At 41.2% G+C, this 20,620-nt stretch overlaps 1 protein-coding gene across 2 annotated transcripts in view; it reads right to left on the bottom strand.

Annotated features, from left to right (window-relative positions):
- The window catches only part of abca12 (ATP-binding cassette, sub-family A (ABC1), member 12), a 57,323-nt gene that overhangs the window by 2,580 nt on the left and 34,123 nt on the right, over positions 1 to 20,620 (bottom strand). For both annotated transcript variants that reach the window (XM_034560962.1, XM_034560963.1), the window contains 22 exons: positions 20,392 to 20,553; positions 19,975 to 20,158; positions 19,286 to 19,504; positions 18,478 to 18,674; positions 16,115 to 16,272; positions 15,072 to 15,305; positions 14,744 to 14,882; positions 14,252 to 14,498; positions 12,991 to 13,080; positions 11,880 to 11,967; positions 11,633 to 11,760; positions 10,976 to 11,063; positions 10,662 to 10,770; positions 9,050 to 9,104; positions 7,192 to 7,369; positions 6,822 to 6,937; positions 4,866 to 5,028; positions 4,347 to 4,600; positions 3,849 to 4,053; positions 3,062 to 3,171; positions 2,201 to 2,351; positions 367 to 501 (listed from right to left, as the gene is read on the bottom strand). In XM_034560962.1, the coding sequence (XP_034416853.1) occupies positions 367 to 501; positions 2,201 to 2,351; positions 3,062 to 3,171; positions 3,849 to 4,053; positions 4,347 to 4,600; positions 4,866 to 5,028; positions 6,822 to 6,937; positions 7,192 to 7,369; positions 9,050 to 9,104; positions 10,662 to 10,770; positions 10,976 to 11,063; positions 11,633 to 11,760; positions 11,880 to 11,967; positions 12,991 to 13,080; positions 14,252 to 14,498; positions 14,744 to 14,882; positions 15,072 to 15,305; positions 16,115 to 16,272; positions 18,478 to 18,674; positions 19,286 to 19,504; positions 19,975 to 20,158; positions 20,392 to 20,553 (3,410 nt within the window). The remainder of the gene's footprint in view (positions 1 to 366; positions 502 to 2,200; positions 2,352 to 3,061; positions 3,172 to 3,848; positions 4,054 to 4,346; positions 4,601 to 4,865; positions 5,029 to 6,821; positions 6,938 to 7,191; positions 7,370 to 9,049; positions 9,105 to 10,661; positions 10,771 to 10,975; positions 11,064 to 11,632; positions 11,761 to 11,879; positions 11,968 to 12,990; positions 13,081 to 14,251; positions 14,499 to 14,743; positions 14,883 to 15,071; positions 15,306 to 16,114; positions 16,273 to 18,477; positions 18,675 to 19,285; positions 19,505 to 19,974; positions 20,159 to 20,391; positions 20,554 to 20,620) is intronic.

Below are 20,620 nucleotides of genomic sequence, written 5' to 3'. Positions count from 1 at the left end.
AGATGAAGACAACAAGAACGACAAGAGGCAGAGGGAAATTTCAAAAAACGATTGGGAAAGAAAAAACAAAACAAATAGACCGAGTTGAGCACACAAACAAGAAAAGAGAGAAAGAGGAGGGATAATTTAATAGAGACATAAGGTAGAAGCAAAGTTGAAAGCTAACAGGGAAGACTACCCTTGGGTGAGCCTGAGGAAACAAGCTAATTAACTCTATGAGATCTGTCAAGTCTAGGGGATCAATATCTACTTTACTTCAAAGATCCTTCAGGAGGAACAGTAGTATATAGAATAATGTTTGCTGTCGGGTGGCGAGTTAGGCAATTAAATGGGCAGCTACAGGGGCATGAACACGTGTGTCCTTACCAGGAGTAGGATTTGCGGATGTCCAATGAGAGCCAGTGCAGTAGAGAGCTTCCTGCGGGTGCCGCAACTGTAACTGTCAGTAATGATGTTTCTATGGTAGCTCAGCTCCAGCCTCTTCAGTAGGTAGTTCACCACCTTTAAAGAAAACATGCAGGGATAAACACAGTGGATAAATATAATAACAAACACCATATGAAAAAGGTTTACAGTTTAATGTGGTAGAAAACAATCGTAAATTAAGGTAATACTATTCAGTCAATCCTCCAACTGTGGCCGTGGCATATCAACTTGGTGACTTTATTCCTTCTAAGCTCCAAGCTGTCTTGGAGCTTAGAAGGAGAGAACAGGAACTGACGCAGCATAATAATTTGTTGCATATCAATTTCTCCTGTGTGTCAAATCACATTGAAAGCAGGAATTAACAAAACCCTTAAAGGGTCATAACTATTTCAGTTCCTTAAAAATACCGATGCTGTAAATACCAATTTATTTTCAAATAGCTTGAGGTGATTTCTCATCGGTAAACTTTAGCCTTTTTCCCCGTCAGTTGGCAAGTTGGGGAAGCAGACCATTGAAGCAAACCAATGCAGTAGATAGCTCTGTTCACTTTTTCTCTGTAAGAGGATTTGCCTTTCCATATAATTCTTAGTTCACTGATCCAGGTTATTAGAACACACTGCAGGACATTACATACTTACACAGTATAATTCGCTACGTTTGAATTATTAGCACCAGCAACCTAGCATATAACTGACTGCGTCACATCGCAATACAGTTATGTTTTTATGTTCTCTCATAAAAGCCGCTTTCTAACACCTTTGATGTAACAGCTCATTAAGCCTGACAAAACCATGTCAATGCGAAATGACCCCATTAAGGCTTGTCTCATTATCCACAGCTAGGGGACTCTCAGTGGGAGACAACATAAGAGAAACTCCATATATAACCTCATCTTTGTGAATTAGCCAGACACCGATGCTGTAGCCATTAAAACCATTGTTGCCACTATCCTGACCACAGAAGATGCAAAGTAATAACAGCAGCGATGCAGATGAGAGCAAGACAGATCCATTAATGTGCTTCACTGTGTCTGTCTGTGTTTCGACCAGCATCCTTGCTAATGTGAGTGCATGACTGTTTGTAACATGACTGAGATTGTCAGACACGATCAATTTTTGCACTTATGCATCCAAACAAGTAAAATGGGGGAGAGGGAGATAGAGAGATGTTTTTTCTGCATACAATTTAGACTTGTCATGTCCACACGTCTTTTGAACATATATAGAGCCGTTTATTTTAATTTTCTTTTTTTTTGGAGGGGGGGGGGGGGGGGGGGGGGGGGAAATAAAGACGGGAAATCAGAAATGACACATCTGTGATTGGTTGTTCTGAGGATTTCTCTCATGTCAGTGGCTGTGAAAGACAGGCACACTCAGTAATCGCCACAGAGGCAAGATTGATTAGTTCTCAGCAAGATAAATGAGACGTATGGGGCTAAAGTGACATGTCAAATGAGATCCTCTCATCAACAAAGCATCGTTTAAATGTAAATTTGTCTGCAGTGAAGCATACAGCATCAGTTTAATTCTGAAGTTTGGATTGCATGGGCTGACAACAAAAGCTTTCCCATTTTGCCCCAGATAGTACAGCTTTCAGCACACATCACTCAACACTTAACACCCACTGATTGGGTATGCATGGCAGCATCAACAGTACTAGTCCTGCAGTGGGAGTGCACTTTTGAATTTATATCAGATCCCTTGAAATTGTGTGGTTGGTGTTGTCACTACCCGGAGCTTTGAAAAGCAACACCGAGTCTGCAGCGCTTCCTTACCCCGTCTATCTCCCTCTTTGAGATGCCTCGAATGCGAGCGTAGAAGTCCAAGTGCTCTTTCCCAGTGAGCAGTCTGTCCAGCGCATCCACCTGGGGGCAGTAGCCAATGTTAATGCCCTTGTTACGGCACTCCATAATGTCCACCAACCGCCTGGGGAAAAAAAGAAAGACATATTCTCTTAAATGGCAGCCACCACATGGTGTAGGGCAGATGGACGAGTAGGGTGTTCCAGTGGCCCTGCTGCTCGGTAGGAATACCCACCAAACAGAGCTGTTATATGGAGGCAGACGGGTGTACAGTTTATACCTGCATAGGAGAGTCTGAGATATGGGTATTATATAAAGTGTCCACCTGCCCCAACCCAAGCCATTTACTATCACATTGTGGCTGATGGGAGGCCTTAACATCCCCCATTTTTGGATAGTTGCTTTATGCAATGTGAACCTCCTTAGACAATGCAGCTTGTGCACCTGTAGAAACACACTTAAAGCTTTGACCTGTGATAGCTTCTGTCGTGTTGTCTACGACGATTCATATAAATAATATATTACATTTTAAGTGAAAACATATTAACCTGGTGTATTTAGGTGCGGTTTGCAGTGCAACAAGTTTAAATGGAAGGAAAAGCAAGAGGGCAAATATGGCCTGCAGCCAGTGAAATATAAAATACATAACCTTTATGCATTTGGGGTGCAGGTAAGATGTATTTCTGACTAAGCTAGGTAAACTCTTTAAAGAATAGCACTAGTTTATATTCTTACTCAAAAGATAAAGGTTTTCATGCTATTCTAAAGTAGATTTTCCCTAAGTTTGCATTGTATGTATGAGATGATGTAGAAATAAATTCATGTTCAGCTTACCCATCCCAGTCCCTGGTCTGTGCTGTGCCATCAGTGGGGCTAATATCTCCAGTCAGCATCTTGAAGGTGGTAGTTTTTCCTGCTCCGTTCTCTCCCAGTAGACCAAAGCACTGTAAACAAACACTCATTGCTTAGTAATCCTGAAGCATTTCTCCATTTTACAGTTCTGTAATGCTATGATGGGCTTTTTCAGGTGGTAATGGCCAATATTGAAATCTACAGAAAGAAAAAACAAGAAAGCGCTTGGTAAAAATCCAGCCAGCCATCACGCAGAGGGATACTATTTTAAGTAATATTGGACAACTTTGTCTCAAACAATAATATATATATATATATATATATATATATATATATATATATATATATATATATATATATATATATATATATATATATATATATATTTATTTATTATTGGCTGTTGTATTTACAACAAACAAATCTACCTGGCAGTGATGAATGTAAGAATGCTGTAATCTAACTTGGGCTATGGGCATTTTGACATGTCATAGCAGGGTAAACACAGTTAATTATGGTCCCGTTCTATTTAGCATGTCAATCATTCTAGTGAGCCAGCATGCACAATACCAGAGCCCTGGCCCACCGAAAACACAACAGGGCCAAATCTGATGTTATTAGTTACACTGTCTGCAATGAGATGTCAAAATGGCGGCTGTGAAAAGGACCTTGACCATTAATTTTGTGGTTATTTGGATAATTACAGTAATTCTATTATCAGAAAAGGTTGTCATAAAATACAGGATGCCTCGTTCGTTATCCTGCTTACTTCTCCAACAGGAATGCCCACAGAGAGGCCCTTGACAGCATGGACCTTCTTCTTGAGGGTTCGATAGACCTTAGTCAGCTGGTTGACCTGCAGTATATCTGTGCTGGCCGCTCCACTGGACACCCGTAGGCGCTCAGCCGCCACATCCTCATCCTCGCCCTCACAAGTCACCAGTGGCATCGTCTTTCTGCCCCATATTAGATTCCTGTAAAAATTAATTTTATTATAACGACAAGGTGTGAAGTTGATGTGAGTAACTGGCAGAGACACATATTCAAATGTATTCAATATGTTTAAATTATTTAACCTAAGTGGTTCAGGCTTCTGTTATCCTTTTTTCTAATACAAAATAAATACTTTTGTTTTGTTTTCTTTCGTTATTTTAAAGGACTTCTATGCATACTCAACCACTCGTCTGCATATTCATATTCACAACATTAAGGTTGGATATGTACCACAGGAGTTACCATCTAAGTCTAAGGCTTCTGTTTTTCTCACCTGACTTTACGTATGAGAAACCTGTTGAGCAGGAGGCGCAGAGTGAAGAACACCAAGCCTTGGATGAAAGAGGAGATGAACATCCAGCCCAGGGCATCTGTAGAGAATGGGTTCTGATAGGCGTCAATGCCGTAGCCACTGAGCAACTGGACCTCCATGTTCTTCCTGGCCAACTCCATTAGCCCATTCCCAAAGTTGAACTGGGGGAAGATTAGGAAGGCGTTGCTCAGATTCTTGAAGATCTTCTGGATGAACTGCAGTATGGAAGAACAGAACAACAAACATTGAGAAGGGTAAAGGCAGGGTAAGAAGAGGTGATATAAAACCACGTCTACAGTGCTGAGAGCTCATCCTCCATCATAATCTTCCCTGGATAGAGGTGCCCTTGTCACTCCTCTGCTACTCCATATCACTACTGCTACGAGGACCGAACAGTCACACATTTAAGTGTGCGTTTAACTACTTCTGATCTTCAGTTGTTATACAAAAGGCATCTTGACTCAGGTAGTTTACACTGACCTCAGGGTTGTGCATTGAAATTTGACCCAAGAAGTATAGGATGGAGGTGGACATGATGGTGTTGACACTGATGAAGAGGTTGATGCACACGTAGGTGATGAAGGCCATCTCTGCGTCCTTGAAGACGCCTGATAACAAATACATCCAGGGGAACGTGGACCACCTATGGAATTGGCAATAACAGGATACTTTAAACACAGTATCAAGGGAAAAATTACTTTGCACACACACTCAGACCTTAGCGTACACTCAAAGTGGATATGGGAAATTCAACCAGCCCTCCTCACAGTCTAAAATGACATGACCTTGCATCTTTTTTAACTGAAGTGGTTCAAGCCTTTCACAGACTAAACAGGTCAGCTGTGAGCCTGATGAAAAAAGGGCACATAAGAATACTGAAAAGGGAAGAATGAAAAATATCACACCATGAGGAGTGTAAACAGTAAGTCAGGACACAAAAAGAGAGGAAGATAAATTACTTCTCCCTCTTTTCCTCTGGTGGCAGGAGACCTTTGTTTCCCTCTCTTTTCTCTCAAATAATCTGCTAGTTCATTTGATTGGGGTGTCTGGAAAAGCGAGAGAGCGAAGGGAAAGAGAGGAAGAAGAATAAAAGTAGGGTGGGAATAGAGAGAGACAGAAACAAACCGATAGAGCCAGACAGAGACAAAGCATCTGCGTGCCTTGCCCAAAAAAAGTTACTTGGTAGGCAGACTGCGGGAGGCAAGCCATGACAAGGAACAGAAGCAAGAAAGCGGCAGACTGGACCAGGTGGGCGACGCCTGACTGTGATTATTCATTGCTTGGGAGGGAGACATCTGTCTGATAAATGAGAATCAGAGTGCTGACTTGGCCTCCTAACATCTCAGGCTCAGGACGAGGCCTACGACGGTAACAGGAAGCTTAGGAGACGATGTTTCAGCTACATTTAGGGACTCATGTTAACAATCGCAGTAATCCAGCTGTGGGGAAACATGGTTCGTCATTGGTTTGGCACCTTTCCAAAAATCTAAATCTCATTGTCAGATTTAAAACCTTGGTATCATGAGATCACACTAAGTCATGTTGTTATTGCCAGTAGAACTGCTGCTGCCTGATCCTCCTCCCGTCATCTCTGTCTTCATACTGTCTTTGGCTCGGGTAGGCGAAACAGCCTTTCAGTCCTTCTGTCTTTGCAAGAAATTTTTAAAAATTGAGCACTGTTTGAGTTCAGAGCAGAAGCCCCCAAATGCTCAGCGCTATAAATCACAAAGTAACATGCCTTGGACTCTAGAAGATGGTGTGTATGTGAGGACATGCTTTTGAAAATGTAGAAACCTTTTAATTGATCAAACTTTGACCATAAAACAAAATCCTTGGTGAATGGTGAGGATCATTGCCCTACTGCATACTTTATTATTTGTTTGCAATCACTTGGATAAAGAGCAGACAAAGTATTTTTAGTAATGCTGAGATCGTTGAAATTGCATCATTGATAAAAACAACAAAAAAAAGCACTCAGATAATCATTAAATGCTCGCCTTCCTTGGCTTTGGTCTCTTGTGTAATTGTATACAAATATACATAACATCATAAAGATATGCTCTGTATTGTTTTTGTTTTTTTAAAGTTCAGATCTTATTTCGTTTTCTTACCCACCCATCCAGAAAGCGGAAAGGGAAGTTCGTGTTGCAGTGTCTTGAGGTCCGAGCAATGTTAAAATAATAGATTTAAAAACGTTAAAAAAAAATGCTTATGTTAAAATAGTTAGTACAGTGGTTTTGTCTCTGAATAATTCAAATGTTTTGGCCTCATGGCTAGATTCATTATCAAGTCACTTTTGGTCAACAATGTCATGAAAAAAGACCAACAATCCCATAATCTGATGGTGCTTTTTCAGTAGGCTTTGTAAATCAACACCTTAAAGTCCCTGTGAATACGCTATTACTTTCACAGATTCTGATTACCCAAATCACTCACCCAAAGAGGACCAAAAGCAGAGTCACAGCACCCAAATTCTGCCGATCTGTGAATGCTGGAACCTGGAAGGCTGCGATCACGGCAACAGTCAAGGTCACAGGGATCAAATACATGATCTGTGGAAAGAGACAGGACACAATGCAGCAACGTGAAGGGCACATCAACAGAAAATCAATAATAAATTAATGTATTTATCATTATATAAGTATATTTTGAGCAATTCATTCATGTTTTGCATATGCTATTGCAATCTAAAATTGAACATGGAGAAGAGCTATATCATACATATGTTTGCTTTTAATGAGCATGATTTAGAGACGTTAGTGAGATGTCCATTGGGATCTCCTGTTCGGGGATGAGAGGATGTTACCATGTCGTAAAAGAAGTTCACAGCCCAGTAGAAGGGCTCGCTGATGCCAGAGATGTGCTGGAGCCTCTTGGAGCCACTGTGGTGCTCACTGACTTCATAGATGGCGAAGCTGGCTGTCGTGATCGAATAACCCGTCAGCACACACAGGGCCAACATGATCTGGAGCATTCCCTGGACACTGAGGGAAAAAATAGAATCATTCAGACGTAAGTGACAAAACTGGCTCATTAATTGTCAGCCATGTCCGTAATTTGTGAATTATTATTTAACTACATCAACTTTATTGAAGCTCATTATCTTCCTGCGTGTTCAATTTGGTTGTAATTCTACTTTACTTTAAGGCTGCAGCGCTACAGCAGCTACAGGTTTAGATCCAAGGACGCATACAAGGGAGTGCACAATGTACTCTGTTGTGCTGAGTCATTTTGGATGAGGCAACCTGGTGTAATTCCTTTCCAAAAACAATGGCCTGCTAACAACTATCATATTGTTCCCTGTATGGACCTGACTCATTTGAAGTGGCTCACAATGAATGGAATTCCATTAATGACAAACAGCTTTGTTAAACGAGATGCTTTGCCTCACATCTCACGAGATAGGAACTGTAAAAGAAACAGATGGCTCTGTGCAGAGAACAACGTCACACTGCTATTGCTGCGAAGTCTGTAAGCCAGTGGTGCTGCTGGGAGGCTGCACAGACTTTTGTCCAGACAAAGACCCCAGACAACCAGCTGAGAATGTGATCCCTCAGTTACTCTTCAACCCAGTGCAATCATTCAAACGTTCTGGATGCCGCTACCTGTTCATCTCCCATGCTCTCTTTCCTACCCTACATGCCGCTGGAGTGCCTTTACTTCTCGCCTCTGGCCGGGGCACAACGCCACCGACCACACAGAATAAGCTGCATGAGGCTGAAAATGAAGATGAGGATGAAACTGGCGGTGTGAGCGAGCCGGAAGGAAAGAGAACAGCGGAGAGGGACGTGTGGTGGGAGTCTGAGGGCAGCACTCACTACAGAGGATAGCGAGCAGCAGCAGCAGCTACTGAGCAAATGTGTTAGCAGTCCGGCCAATATAACCTTAGTAGGCTACAGTATCTTTCCCATGGGCAAAGCATGCACACTGTGAGGATCAAGACATTTTGAGTAATAAGCCTGTTGTATTTTTAACATGGCTCAGGCCAAATCAATGCATCAGTGAGGAAGCAGAATTTCCTCGGAGGCGTAATTGTGCAGTTTCAGTTTAAGCTACGGACATACCATACACATAAAGAAGAGTGGAGGAACTGAAGGTCAGTAAACACAAAGGAAATAGCGAGTGAAATGGTTAGAGAGAACCGACCTTCATGAGGCCACGACGTCAGCTTAATACACTCTTGTAATGACTTATTTGATCCTCTGGAGCACACACATGTTTGCATACATACACACAAGCAAACACAAAAGCACGTATTCTGCAGTCTGGGTCTCTTAAGCAGAATGTGGGTTATTTTAAATAAATTCATTTTGGGAAGTGGGGTAGAATCAATCCACCTCTGTGCCACCTTCAGGGTAAACACTCATTATATTGGGACTCTGATCAATAGTGCAAGCTCAGGGAAATCCATTAAAAAATCAAATATGGGTAAATACCGCTGTCATGTACCTGCCAGAGTTCACCCGAACCTTGATGTCTTGAATTAAAATTCAATAATTCAACTTTCAAACAGCCAAAAATATTCTAATGATTTGACTAATTTGGGAATATTTTCACCAAATTAGAATGCTAATTAGATTCTATTTCGAAGTGCAGTCATTGTGATATTGTTGAATACTGCAAGTCAGCTCAATAGAAGGAAGAATCTAAAGTGCAGTCCTTACATTGAATCTTCATCATCCGCCCGGCCGAAATAGGGGTGACTGGAAACTGAAATGGCTGTCATAGAAAAAACAAAGTATTGAGTTAGAAATAGAAACAACATGAATGGTATTTTTCAGCACATGAACCAAATGAGCAAAGATACTCTCTTAGTCAGGGACACAGTCAATTGAAAAATATAGTGCAAGATGATTTCATTTGCCAGTGCACACAAACAAAATTGAATTTTCTTTATCATTTTTTCAGGGTCTTCGAGATGTGAGACATGAACTGCCCCCCTACATGTTTACATTTCCTGAGATAGGAGAGTGTGAGTTAACCCAAAGCACAGCAGCCCTGGAGCAGGTTGGGGGCCCAGGGCTGCACAGAATTGATAGGTTCTGCCATATATTTCAAATTTGATCCGTAATCATTAACTATTACATTAAAGTATTTTACAATAGGAAACGACTGTAGGTGCAACAAGCAATTATTTCATTAATTCATCTGCAGATTTATTGATGGATTTCTTCATCATTTCTGTCTGATCAACAGTCTAAAACCCAAATATATTAAACATGTTATCATAGAAGATGGAACCATTACATGTCAACATTTCTTTCCCTTTATTTTTTTAATGCATTTAATAAGGGTTTTGGGGATGCAGACAGAGATTTAATACAAAACATTGTTGCAGGTGGGCATGATCATAATCTCTAGTGTGGACAGCGGGCAGTTTGATGGCACATCTGGCAGTTAGCAGTTACACGCGAGTCCTGTGAGGGTGGCATGAAAAAAATCAGTTTGATGCCGACCTCTAAAGGATCCCAACCCAGTTGGTACTGCAGTACACAATGTGAGGGTTAGGGCTTCACATTTGACTGATAAACCATCACCTTGAAAAGCAATCTTCTTGGATCTGCACCCCTGACACCGCTGTGAGTCTGCAGGTAACATTCACTCTACCCTCGAGCACTTTTATTTTCCTGTGTGGAAGAAATGTGTGCATGCACTGAATGTTTTTATGAGCACTTAGACGTGTGTGTGTGTTGGGTTTTGTTTGTGTACGCCTGCCCGCAGGCAGATGGTCAGGGTGATACAGAGCTAAAACAGCACTGAAAACGTGGGCCAGTCTCGTTCCCCAGTAAGCGGCACTCATCAGTATTCACCATGCATACTGATGAGTCTGAAGACACACAGCGCCCCCTGGCTTTAATCCAGTGAATGAACCACACTGTTTACAGCTCTCTTTATATTTAGTATACAACATGCGCAATCAGCAGCACATTGCCGGATAGAAACATTTTCTCAATGCTGATGTGTGCATCCCTGTTGCACAATACCAGTGATGTCGTATTTCAAACCTTTTCCTCAGCTTACCTTTTGCAATAGCCTGGGAGTGTTGTGTGAATAAAGGACAATCACGCCAAAGATAATGTCTGGGGACCTTTTCTAAAATAACTAAAATATACAAATATATTGACAGCATTAAATGTATATTAACATGTAAAAAAAGAAAGAAAAGATAGCGGTGATCTTTGGTGTCAATGCATTTGTATGAATAGAATCCTTAAACAATTAAACTGAAAGCTCAGTTTACCAATTTTTCTTTTCACAATTTCTATTTCAGCTTACCGTATTTACGAGGATCCTTGTCTGCTGGAAGATTGGAGCGTAGGATGAGGTTGTTGAGGCTGTTTAAGTATGCTGGCATTGTGTGGTGGCCCTCTGGGTTGAACCAGACCTAAACCCATGCAAGCACAAACAAAGACATGTACAGAAACCATCACTCGCTACATATAGGATATGTAATAATACTACATCAGTACAGTTCCCAATGGTTTGAAACCAAGGCTTTAAAGATACGTTTTATAGTCAAACAAACTCATCATTGCAGCCAATTAGAGTGATAATGAGACAGGCAGTAAGGAAGAGGGAGACAAAGTTACCTTAGACAGAGTACGGTTTTTGGGCACCGCTGTTATGTCCATCTTTAAGTCAGAAGGGAGAGGCATTCCAAAAGAAAAGCCACCATACCTGAAACCATACCAATAAAATCACATATCCAGCCAAACAAAGATCTGAATGCTGCTAAGAAAGAAACACTTTGCTTTATGCTTGTTTGAGTCCATGTTCACAGTACAGTTAACATGATTGACAAGGTAATAAATGCAAATGCTAACTTTTTGCAGTCTAACAGCTAATTAGATTTCTGCAATTCCTTGTTTTCAATACAATAAACTATCCTTGCAAGAGCAACATTGCTTGTTTTAACTATCAAAAGCTTCCTAGTTGGCTGTCACATATTTATTAAAGTGAAAAAAGAAAGTCTTTAAATAGGCACTTGGAGAATTACAATATTTAGTAATTTCGTCAATCGTCTACTCTGAATTATAACATATTGAGCGCATTACATTATTTGCCAACTATCTCAAACTAAATTAACTTATCAAACTGATGTAATATTATGCAATGCAATTCATAAATGGGAAATAATATGTAAGCTAACTACTTATAAATGACTTGAAACATCGCCTCATAAGCTTGATGCAATGAGAGAGTTGATTAACACTCAACCTGGCGATATTAACGCAGGTTGCATTCACCTGTTCCTGATGAAGTCGTTTGCTGTGGCCACTAAGTAGTTCTCCACATTGATGCCACTCAGGTTATACACAATTTGAGCTGAAGGGATCTTCTTATGGGGGGGCTGGTAGCTGTCTCCATCACAAATCTGCAGTGTAGTGAAGACAGAAAACACAGATGCATAACACACAAAAAAACTCTCTCTCACACACACACACACACACACACACACACACACACACAGTATTTTCAGTGACCCAGTCTCACCTGTTCCTGATGGGTACATTTACAGACACTAAATGCTTTGGAGCTGTTCCCTCTGGAACTCCAGTTGTTTGTGCTTCTTGTGCAGACCCTTAAAAGGAAAAAGTCACAACATGAAATGGTGGCTCAGTGGAATGATGGGTGTCTGCAGTAAATGATAATGCCACAAGATTATACCGAGACTCAGCCCCAGAACACATCCTGAAACTGAGTTGATATGAAAACATAAGTGCTACAAACGTAAGTGCATATGGTGGCAAAATATGCAACCATTCATACAGCAGCTGTGAGCTTGCATCATTCTTTTGTGAGATCAGGACCTCAATATTTTCTCTGATGTCAGTTGAAAACTGTTTCAAAAGCTGTTTAATATGTGCTGTAATATCGTATTGTGTAAAAAGTACTTGTGTGGGTTGATGTCCAACCCTCCCACATGTTTTCTGCCAAATGCTTTCAGGGACACTTTGTGCAGATCAAAAAGAGACTGTAACAATAGACACAATGTCTTTGCAGACCTGTTACTTTTTATATAAAAAACTATGACCATAGTATCTGGACCATATCTTACATTTTCTGTATATGTCATTCCAGTCATGTTGTGATTATAGAGATCATGAACAAAATGCAGTCTCTCTCTCTCTCTCTTTCTCTCTCCCCCCCCCCCTCTCTCTCTCTCTCTCCCCCCCCCTCTCCCCCTCCCTCCATTTCTTTTTTTTCCGAAAGAGCATTTTAAAATGCCTCCGAGGTCTGGTTCATGAGTGCCAACATTGATTTAAGTGCCTGTAAGGGGGAAATCTCCCCTATAAACACATGGTGTTTATGGAATACAAAGCATAATCCTGCTGCAGGCTTTTAGCCACATACGTTGAGCTGAGTGGCAGGAAAATAGAGAGAAAGGAAATGTGAGAGAGCGGCAGGAATTGGACGGAGGAAGAAAAGAAAAAATGAAACAAGGTGAATGATGAGGCATGACAAGAATGACAATGAAAATACCAAACATGTGGAAAAGGGTAGAATGCATTTGGGAAACTGAGCACGAAACCCAGATTATCACTGACACTTTTAGTATTTTCAGGAAAAAAAAACAGCTGGCATTTGATGTGTGATTACGTACGGGTTATCAGACTTGTCAAGGCAGGTGTTATCGATCCCAGGGAATGACATCATGGCGTCCTTCAGCTTGGTGGAGTTGGGATTTTGGTTACTATGGAGTCAGAAATCAAACAGTAAGCCACAACCCAGAGTAACACATACATTTTAGTGAACTACACCATAATTACAACAATAATACAATTAATTAGTCAAACAAAAGGTTGTTTCATAAAGCTCCCACATGGCAGAGAGGTTGAACTTTATTGATTTATTCGAATCAATCCTAGTGACTGGAGTTTCGAGGTTGGCATTCATCAAGGTTTTCCTTAAAGAGAAGATAGTATAAGAGCCATTTACTAACTCACAATTATGTCAATGAAGTCACCACGGAGACAGTCAGTGATTCCAATAGGAACTGTACAGATATAATGAGTGAGGACATTTGATTGGCTACTTTGCATTTGACTTTATTATCCTCCCCTTGTCTTTTAATGCACACTCCTTAATAAACATTCAGATCAAACCACAAAACTATCATCAATCTTAAAATAAATATAATTTTTTAATCACTTTTGTATTTCAAGACTTGAAAAGAGCGTCCATACGGCCTTTGATATGGATTGGCACCTCAGCATTTTCTCCCTTGCTACATATCCCTTGATCAAACAATAGCGCTTCTCAAGAATGAAGACATCTTGCAACCTCCTGACGCTCTTAATCTCTCTCCCTTTGATCTCATATCCCATCCGTCTTCTTCACAATCATCTCTTTCCCTCGCATTCTCTCTCTGCCTCTCCTTAAGGTCTTTCTGCCCTTCAACAAACTGCAGCTTCAAATTCATTTCATTACAAGTGAGACACATAATGCCCCGCAAACGATGAAGGAACCCAACAGAACAATCAAAATGTTCTCTTGCAATATAGCGCATCCTTTAAGCTGAGCAGTATAATTTTTGTAAACACCAGAACATGGCCCGCAATATCCTCCAAGCTTTACCACAAATTGTGTTTCGTTTAGAGTAGTTTCTCGATAATGCTCAAACAAATTACGTCAAAATTTGCTCGGAAATGACACTCGGACAAAGAAGTGATTATTTGTTGCCACCCGAGTCTCATTGGTCTGACCATGTCAAATGAAAATGAAATAAAAGAGCAGAGCTTCAGAGTTCGATTGAACCGCTCCAAACATGCTTGCTGTAAAATAACCCTGATTAACCTGGTTTGCTTCTTCTGTGGCCTTCCCTCCCAGTGCTCCCTTGTATTGTCTTTGCCATGGGGACTGACCTGAAGAAAGAGAAGCTTGGTGCATCGTTGTAAAGCGCAGGGCTGAGCTCCAGCTCAGGATAGTGATGCAGGGTGCTATTCATGGAGCCCAGACTCATAGCAAACACCATGAATAGAACAGGGAGCAGGATCTGGGCGATCAAACCCTTCCTGTCTCTACGGCTGTGGTGGAATCTCTTGATCAGAATGGCTGCCATCTGCTGCCATGCCAGGGCCATGCCGCGCACCATGGATGAACCGGTAAGGTCTGGAACATGTGGGAGATGAACTTGTGACGGGATTTAATCAATTCTGTTCTGTCTGCTTTTTCTCTCCAGAGCTCACTGAGCTAAAGGTTAATGGGTAGATTGGATCACTAAAGTGCAATGCATCAAAATGTAGAAGATGTTGAACTACTGTAGCTCAGTAGAAGTATACTTCAAATACTTTAGCTTATCAAAATCTAAAATAGAAGTTTTACAAAGTGTTCCCATCATGCATCCTTTTACTCACTGATTGTGTCACTAAAGCTGGAGATGCTTCCACTGGAGTCTGAAGGGAAGCTGCCAATGGAATCAGTGTCAGTAATCGTCTCTGAGATGGAAAGGGGGGTGCTAGTTTCTGTGCTTCCAGGAGACAACTGGAGAAACACCTAGACAGACAAACACAACACATGATCATCTGTGTATGTGAAAAAGCCTATCAGAATAATTTTACGGCTTGTGATTCTGCTTCTGTGTCAATATGATTGATCATGGTTATGAGCACTACACAGTGGAAACTTTGTTTCCCTTGTGTCTGCAGTGTAAACATTTTTGTGTGTGGTTGTGTATGAGCTTACCTCCTCTAGGGTGGTGTCAGAGATGCCATAGCCCCCCAACTGTAGGGCGTCCAGGTTGGAGTCCAGCGCGGTCAGAAGGGAGCGGTATGAGGAGGCATTGGATGAAGTAAAGGGGGGCAGTGAGTAGACCAGGTCGCTCCCCAGGGCTTCCTTCAGTCGAGCTTCTGGTACATGAGCTTGGATGAAAACCTTCAGCTCAGCGTTGTCAATCCGCTCCGATTCTAAATTCTCCATCTGCGGAGAGGAAAGCAGGAACAGATTAACATTATTATCATCAAGATTACACAGCTTTACCTTGCACAGCTAGAAATCATCTGCCAGTGGCTTCAAATGTATATTTCTTATTATTTCTGTTTTTTTGTGTATGCTCAACTGTTCTACCCTCGCTAACTACATCCATTTCTGAATTTTACTACATAGAGAAGGCGTTTGATAGAGCCAAAAACAGAAAATAATCTGCCAAAATAGAGAAGGGAATTTTAGTTTTGACCAAATTGTGAAACTGGCATATACACAACTATATGGGATGGAAGGATTCTTATCAATTTGGTAAGAAATAGCATAGGAAGAAATATGGAAATAGCGACATTAAGAAAGCAGTTTAAGATATATTATGCTTAAAAAGGTATGAACCAGTTAGAAGAAGAAGATAATTATGTGTGTTAAATTGAACCTATTTAGCAGTTTTTCAATATATCTGATATACATCACACTATTGCAATATGTATTGTGTTCAACTCTAGTGTCTGATGTGGCAACAATAAAACAAGAATATATTTACACATGAACAGGCCAGCTCCTTCATAATGTATTGGGGAATGTTACTTTTTATGCTGGCTGTGCATAGTCCTTGTTAAGAGAAAGCCTGAGTAAAATGCACAATATATATTTTACTACCTCAACTGAAAGTTGTGGCTCACAATCACTCAACCTTCACATATGGTAAAATGATAACACGGAGCACCAGGGAAACATGGATTATTTGACCGGTTTTAAAAAAAATGTCCCGAACATTGTGACTGTATGCTCGTCAGGATGAATACCTTCTTGGTGAGAGTGAGCTTGTAGCCCTGACCCAGCTTGTCTTTCAGATGGAAGGGGGATCCGCAGCATTTTAAACCTCCTTCCTCCAGGAAGGCGATGCGGTCGCTCAGTACTTCAGCCTCATCCAGATGGTGGGTGGACATGATGATGGTGCGGTCTACAAGACACACACATAGAACAATTTGCATTATTTGTGTAAGGATCATTATACCATTCAGAACCCCATAACTACAACTCAAATGGAAGCTCAACGGCATTGTGTGAATATAAAGAAACGTAATACATGAAAATCCACACGGTGAGATCTTTACCAGCCAAGGAAATCTGTTGTACTCTGTAGAAGTTTCAAGTTTTGAGAAGGGTGATAAAACACAGACGCCCTATCTAGATGTATAATGGAAAAGTTATTTTCCTTATTTACTTATCCTAGTGAGCTCACGTTGGCCTTTTAAGTGTAGCAGCAGACATACACACATATGCAACAACACACATCCAAATAAACAACCAAAAACCAGACATCACAAAGACAAAGTCGCACACAAGCTGTGTCGTGCACATCGAAATCATCAGAGGAAAAGGCGCACAAACAGCAAGCAATGAAGAAAGTTTATTTTGAAATAGATTCCCCTGGCACCAAAATCTCACTAACATCTGAGACAGGGCCAATTATGCAGGATATTTTTCCACAGCTACAATTATATGACATTTAGCAGTCTTCTTGCTATTAATGCTGCAACTCTAAGACAGTCTAAAGAAAAACATACTGGATTTCTTTTCGATTAATTATATGCTAAATTTAAAGTCAGAAGCATGAAAAATAAAAAAGCCCTCCAGGGTGTGCTCCCGGTTCCTGCTCTTCCACTCCTGTCCCTCTTAGGCAATACGGAGTGGGAGGCATTTTCAGTGGAAAACAATGTGTAATTACTGTTAACTACTTGTATTTAAACCACTTGTTTTTTTTGCCAATACAGACATGTTTTTTTAAAGCTTTTTAAAATTGTGACAGTTTTAGCTGGTTTGATCTGAAAAGCGTGAACTCCTTTTATTCTGTGGAACTTTTCACAACATTTGGTTTGGGGTCTTGGTGCAGCATAAAGAGTTGCATCATAAATACATAGCAGAGACAAACACGGGGGGCTTAAAAGTATTAAGGAAAACAAATTCCAAAACAAATGGGAATCAATGTCATTCAGCCAGGTCTGATGAGATATGCTCTCTGAGTGTTTGTCAGAAGCCTTGCTGCTGCATTATGCACCAACTGTAGATGAGTAATTGCAGCATGATTGAGGAAGTAGTACTTAATGAATTGCAGTAGTGAAGGTGAGAGAAAATGAAAGCATGAATAAGGCGTAAATAAGTTGTTCAACAATGATTTGGGGGCGCGCTGGTCTGACAGACAAAAGGTTTATGTGAATATTTCTGAGCTACTAGATGTCTGGCTGAATATTTTAAGCTAGTGGTTAGAGGCTGTTTAGTCTTTGATGGCAGCACTGTAGGGAATCCCGATTGTTATAATTTTTAAGACAAAAATAAAGTAACAGTAAATATTGCCACGGGTTTGCTGATACATACATACATACATACATACATACATACATACAGGGAGACAGCTACAAACTGAACAAAATCGGGCCAAGTATTGATCCTTGGGGGACCCCACGTTGTTAGGATCCCTGTCTGCTGTTAGTGCGGGCTCCCCTGTTTGTTCCCCTCCTGTCTGGTTTGTTGTTGTGTGCCATGTGCTTAATGTTTTGCTTTTGTCTCCACCCCCGGTTTCCGCCCACTACCATGTCCCTCTCCTTTGGCTCAGCTGTGGCTCGTTGCTCTAAGTGCTGCCAGCTGATTTAAGGACCATGGCATTCCCTGGCGCGTTGTCAGATCGTTCCGGTCACCAGTCTGGTTCCTTACCGTGTGTTGGGAACACCAGGTTTCTACCGATCCCGTTCGTACCAAGGACTAGAGTTCAGTCGAGTTTCCCTCCCGACTCCAGCGAAGGAAGACTCGCTTCTGGATCCGCTGGACTATTCTGATCATTGTTTTGTTTGTTTTATTCTTTGCTGTTTTTTCCTCGACCCGTTAGGAAAATAAAGATCCTCACTTTGAGTTTTGCAAACTGCTGCGTGAGCGTGCGTTTGGGTCCTCCACACCACACAACCATAACACACGTGACATAAAAGGAGAGAATACTTTGCTTGTTTTGCTGGATTATTTATATATATTATTTTTTTCTTCTTCTGCCATTTCTTCCTGTTCCCTTTATCATCATCATCATTCTTATTATTAGTGAGAACAGCAATAATACAGGTGGTTATAGTAATTCATGAATTAGTGTTAAATGTATGCGGATGTCCTAGAGACTTACTTTTCTTGTGCTGGATAACAATGTCCCAGATGTGGCGCCTGGAGCAGGGATCAACTCCAGTGGTGGGTTCATCCAGAACCACCAAGCGAGAGCCCCCTATGAAGGCAATAGAGATTGACAGCTTGCGCTTCATGCCACCTGACAGGGTGCCCACCCGCTTGTGTCTGTGAGCGTACATGTCTGTCTCCTCTAGGATCCTGGTAGGGGAGTCAATGGAAAAGCATTTAACACAAAGCTCATGTTACATACTTGTTATGAGCTTTACAACCCAGTTTCCGATTTATACTTCCATCAGTTCCCGAGTGTGGGTTTCTGAACTAAAGGAACCGGTGCAGAGGTTCAGTTTCTTGCATCTAAGTTGAGGCTTATTGCTGCTCCTCTAGTCATGCAAAAACCCTCCAGAAATAGTCTTAGGATGCAACTGTTGGTTCAACCCATTGCTTTATGCCACAGACAGATATTTTCTTCAAAGTGTAAAGATTATTTTGTCAACACAAATTGAATTATTGCATAGATATACCTGTAAACTACAGGAAGTAAATATATCTGAATAGTACTTGTTATCTGTATAAATGTCCCCTGTGTAACCAGTCACTGTTAAGGATGGATGGTGACCTCTGACCTTATTACCTTTCTATTGGCGAGCATGACATTGGCCGAGCAATTGAGGTCTATTTCCTGATGTATTTCATCAAAACAAGTAATACAATGAAACCACTGCTACATTATGCAGAACCCCTGACATCTTTTAGACAGTGTGCATTATCGTATTGAGCATGCTCCCTGTAATGGATGATTGGTCACTCACTTGCAGACTTGTTCATTCAGTTCCCCGATCGACCAGTGTGGGGCCTTGATCTGGCCGTAGAGCAGCAGGTGCTCATTGGTGGTCATGTGGTCAAAGAGGACGTCATATTGCATGCAAACCCCCATCTCTCTGCGAACTGCATTGATGTCGGTTTGCATGTCTCTGCCGTACACTTCAACGGTGCCCGAAGATGGTGCGAAAAGGCCAGTCAGGAGAGACCTAAGCACAAAGCGTGATCATTTACAATGTGAGTTTATTCTGTTTTGGGGTTATTTCATGTTTCATATTTGGAAAAAAAGTATATAATATAATATTTAAGCTCTTTCATTTGCTTTTTCTGCAGCCCTTTTCTTTTACATTTAACGCTGATGCATTCATTTTGCACTGCTCTGGATAAGAGCATCAGCAACATTTCTCAAATTAAAAATGTAAATTTAAGTGCTCCAGTTAATGAAAACCTGTAAAGCTAATCTCTACAACGGTGCATTAGCTTTACCAGATTTGGACAAAACAATCCCCCTGTCAGCAGAATACCCTTTTAAAGGGTGTGTTGATTAAAGAGATGCACAAAATAAAATGTAAAAGACATCTCATTTAGTATATGAATTGTTATATACAGTATATGCATTCTTATTCATTGTACGACTAGCTGATACTGTGGAAATAGAGAAAGATTGTGCCACACATACATGGTGGTGGTCTTGCCAGCTCCATTGTGACCAAGCAGTGTGCTGACATGGCCCTCGTAGAAAGAAACATTAAGGTTTTGAATTGCTACTTGGTCGCCATAGATCTTGCTGAGACCATGGAGAGCAACACCCACTGGGAGCTCTGAGAAATCCTCCCCTGCCTGAGAGGAAAGAGTGCTGTGGCCTGAGAGAAACATGGAGACAGAAGCAACCTGTAAATCAAACTCACAGGGGACAGGAATTAAATGAAGAGTGAGGGTGACAGTAAATGTAGTGAGGTGTTGGGGTTAGCACAAAAAAAAGACATAAAAGGAAAGACATCATGTTCTTGCTTTAAAACACAAGACCGGAGGAGACAGCATTGCTTTTTGCTATCTTCCACGAGATAGTACAATGTCATTTTTTCCCCCCCTGTACCTTTTCCCTTGTCGTTGGAGAAGACGGGCTGGTTATCCTGCATGATGTTGATGAAAAGGAGCCCTTTGCCCACCTTACTGTTCGGCTTAATGCAACAGCACAGGTCGGCCCAGAAGGAGGCCTTTAAGGGGAAGTACCAAGGGGCGGGGATGCCGTACTTTCCTGAAGGTTAAATAAAGAACCCAAGACATCTAATAAATACAATACGTGAAACACTGCTTAGAAACAA

The sequence above is a fragment of the Cyclopterus lumpus genome, chromosome 21 (genome assembly GCF_009769545.1).
Source record: "Cyclopterus lumpus isolate fCycLum1 chromosome 21, fCycLum1.pri, whole genome shotgun sequence".
Lineage (NCBI taxonomy): Eukaryota > Metazoa > Chordata > Actinopteri > Perciformes > Cyclopteridae > Cyclopterus > Cyclopterus lumpus.
Note: the sequence above shows the minus strand (reverse complement) of the source record. Positions and strands in the feature narration are given on the sequence as shown.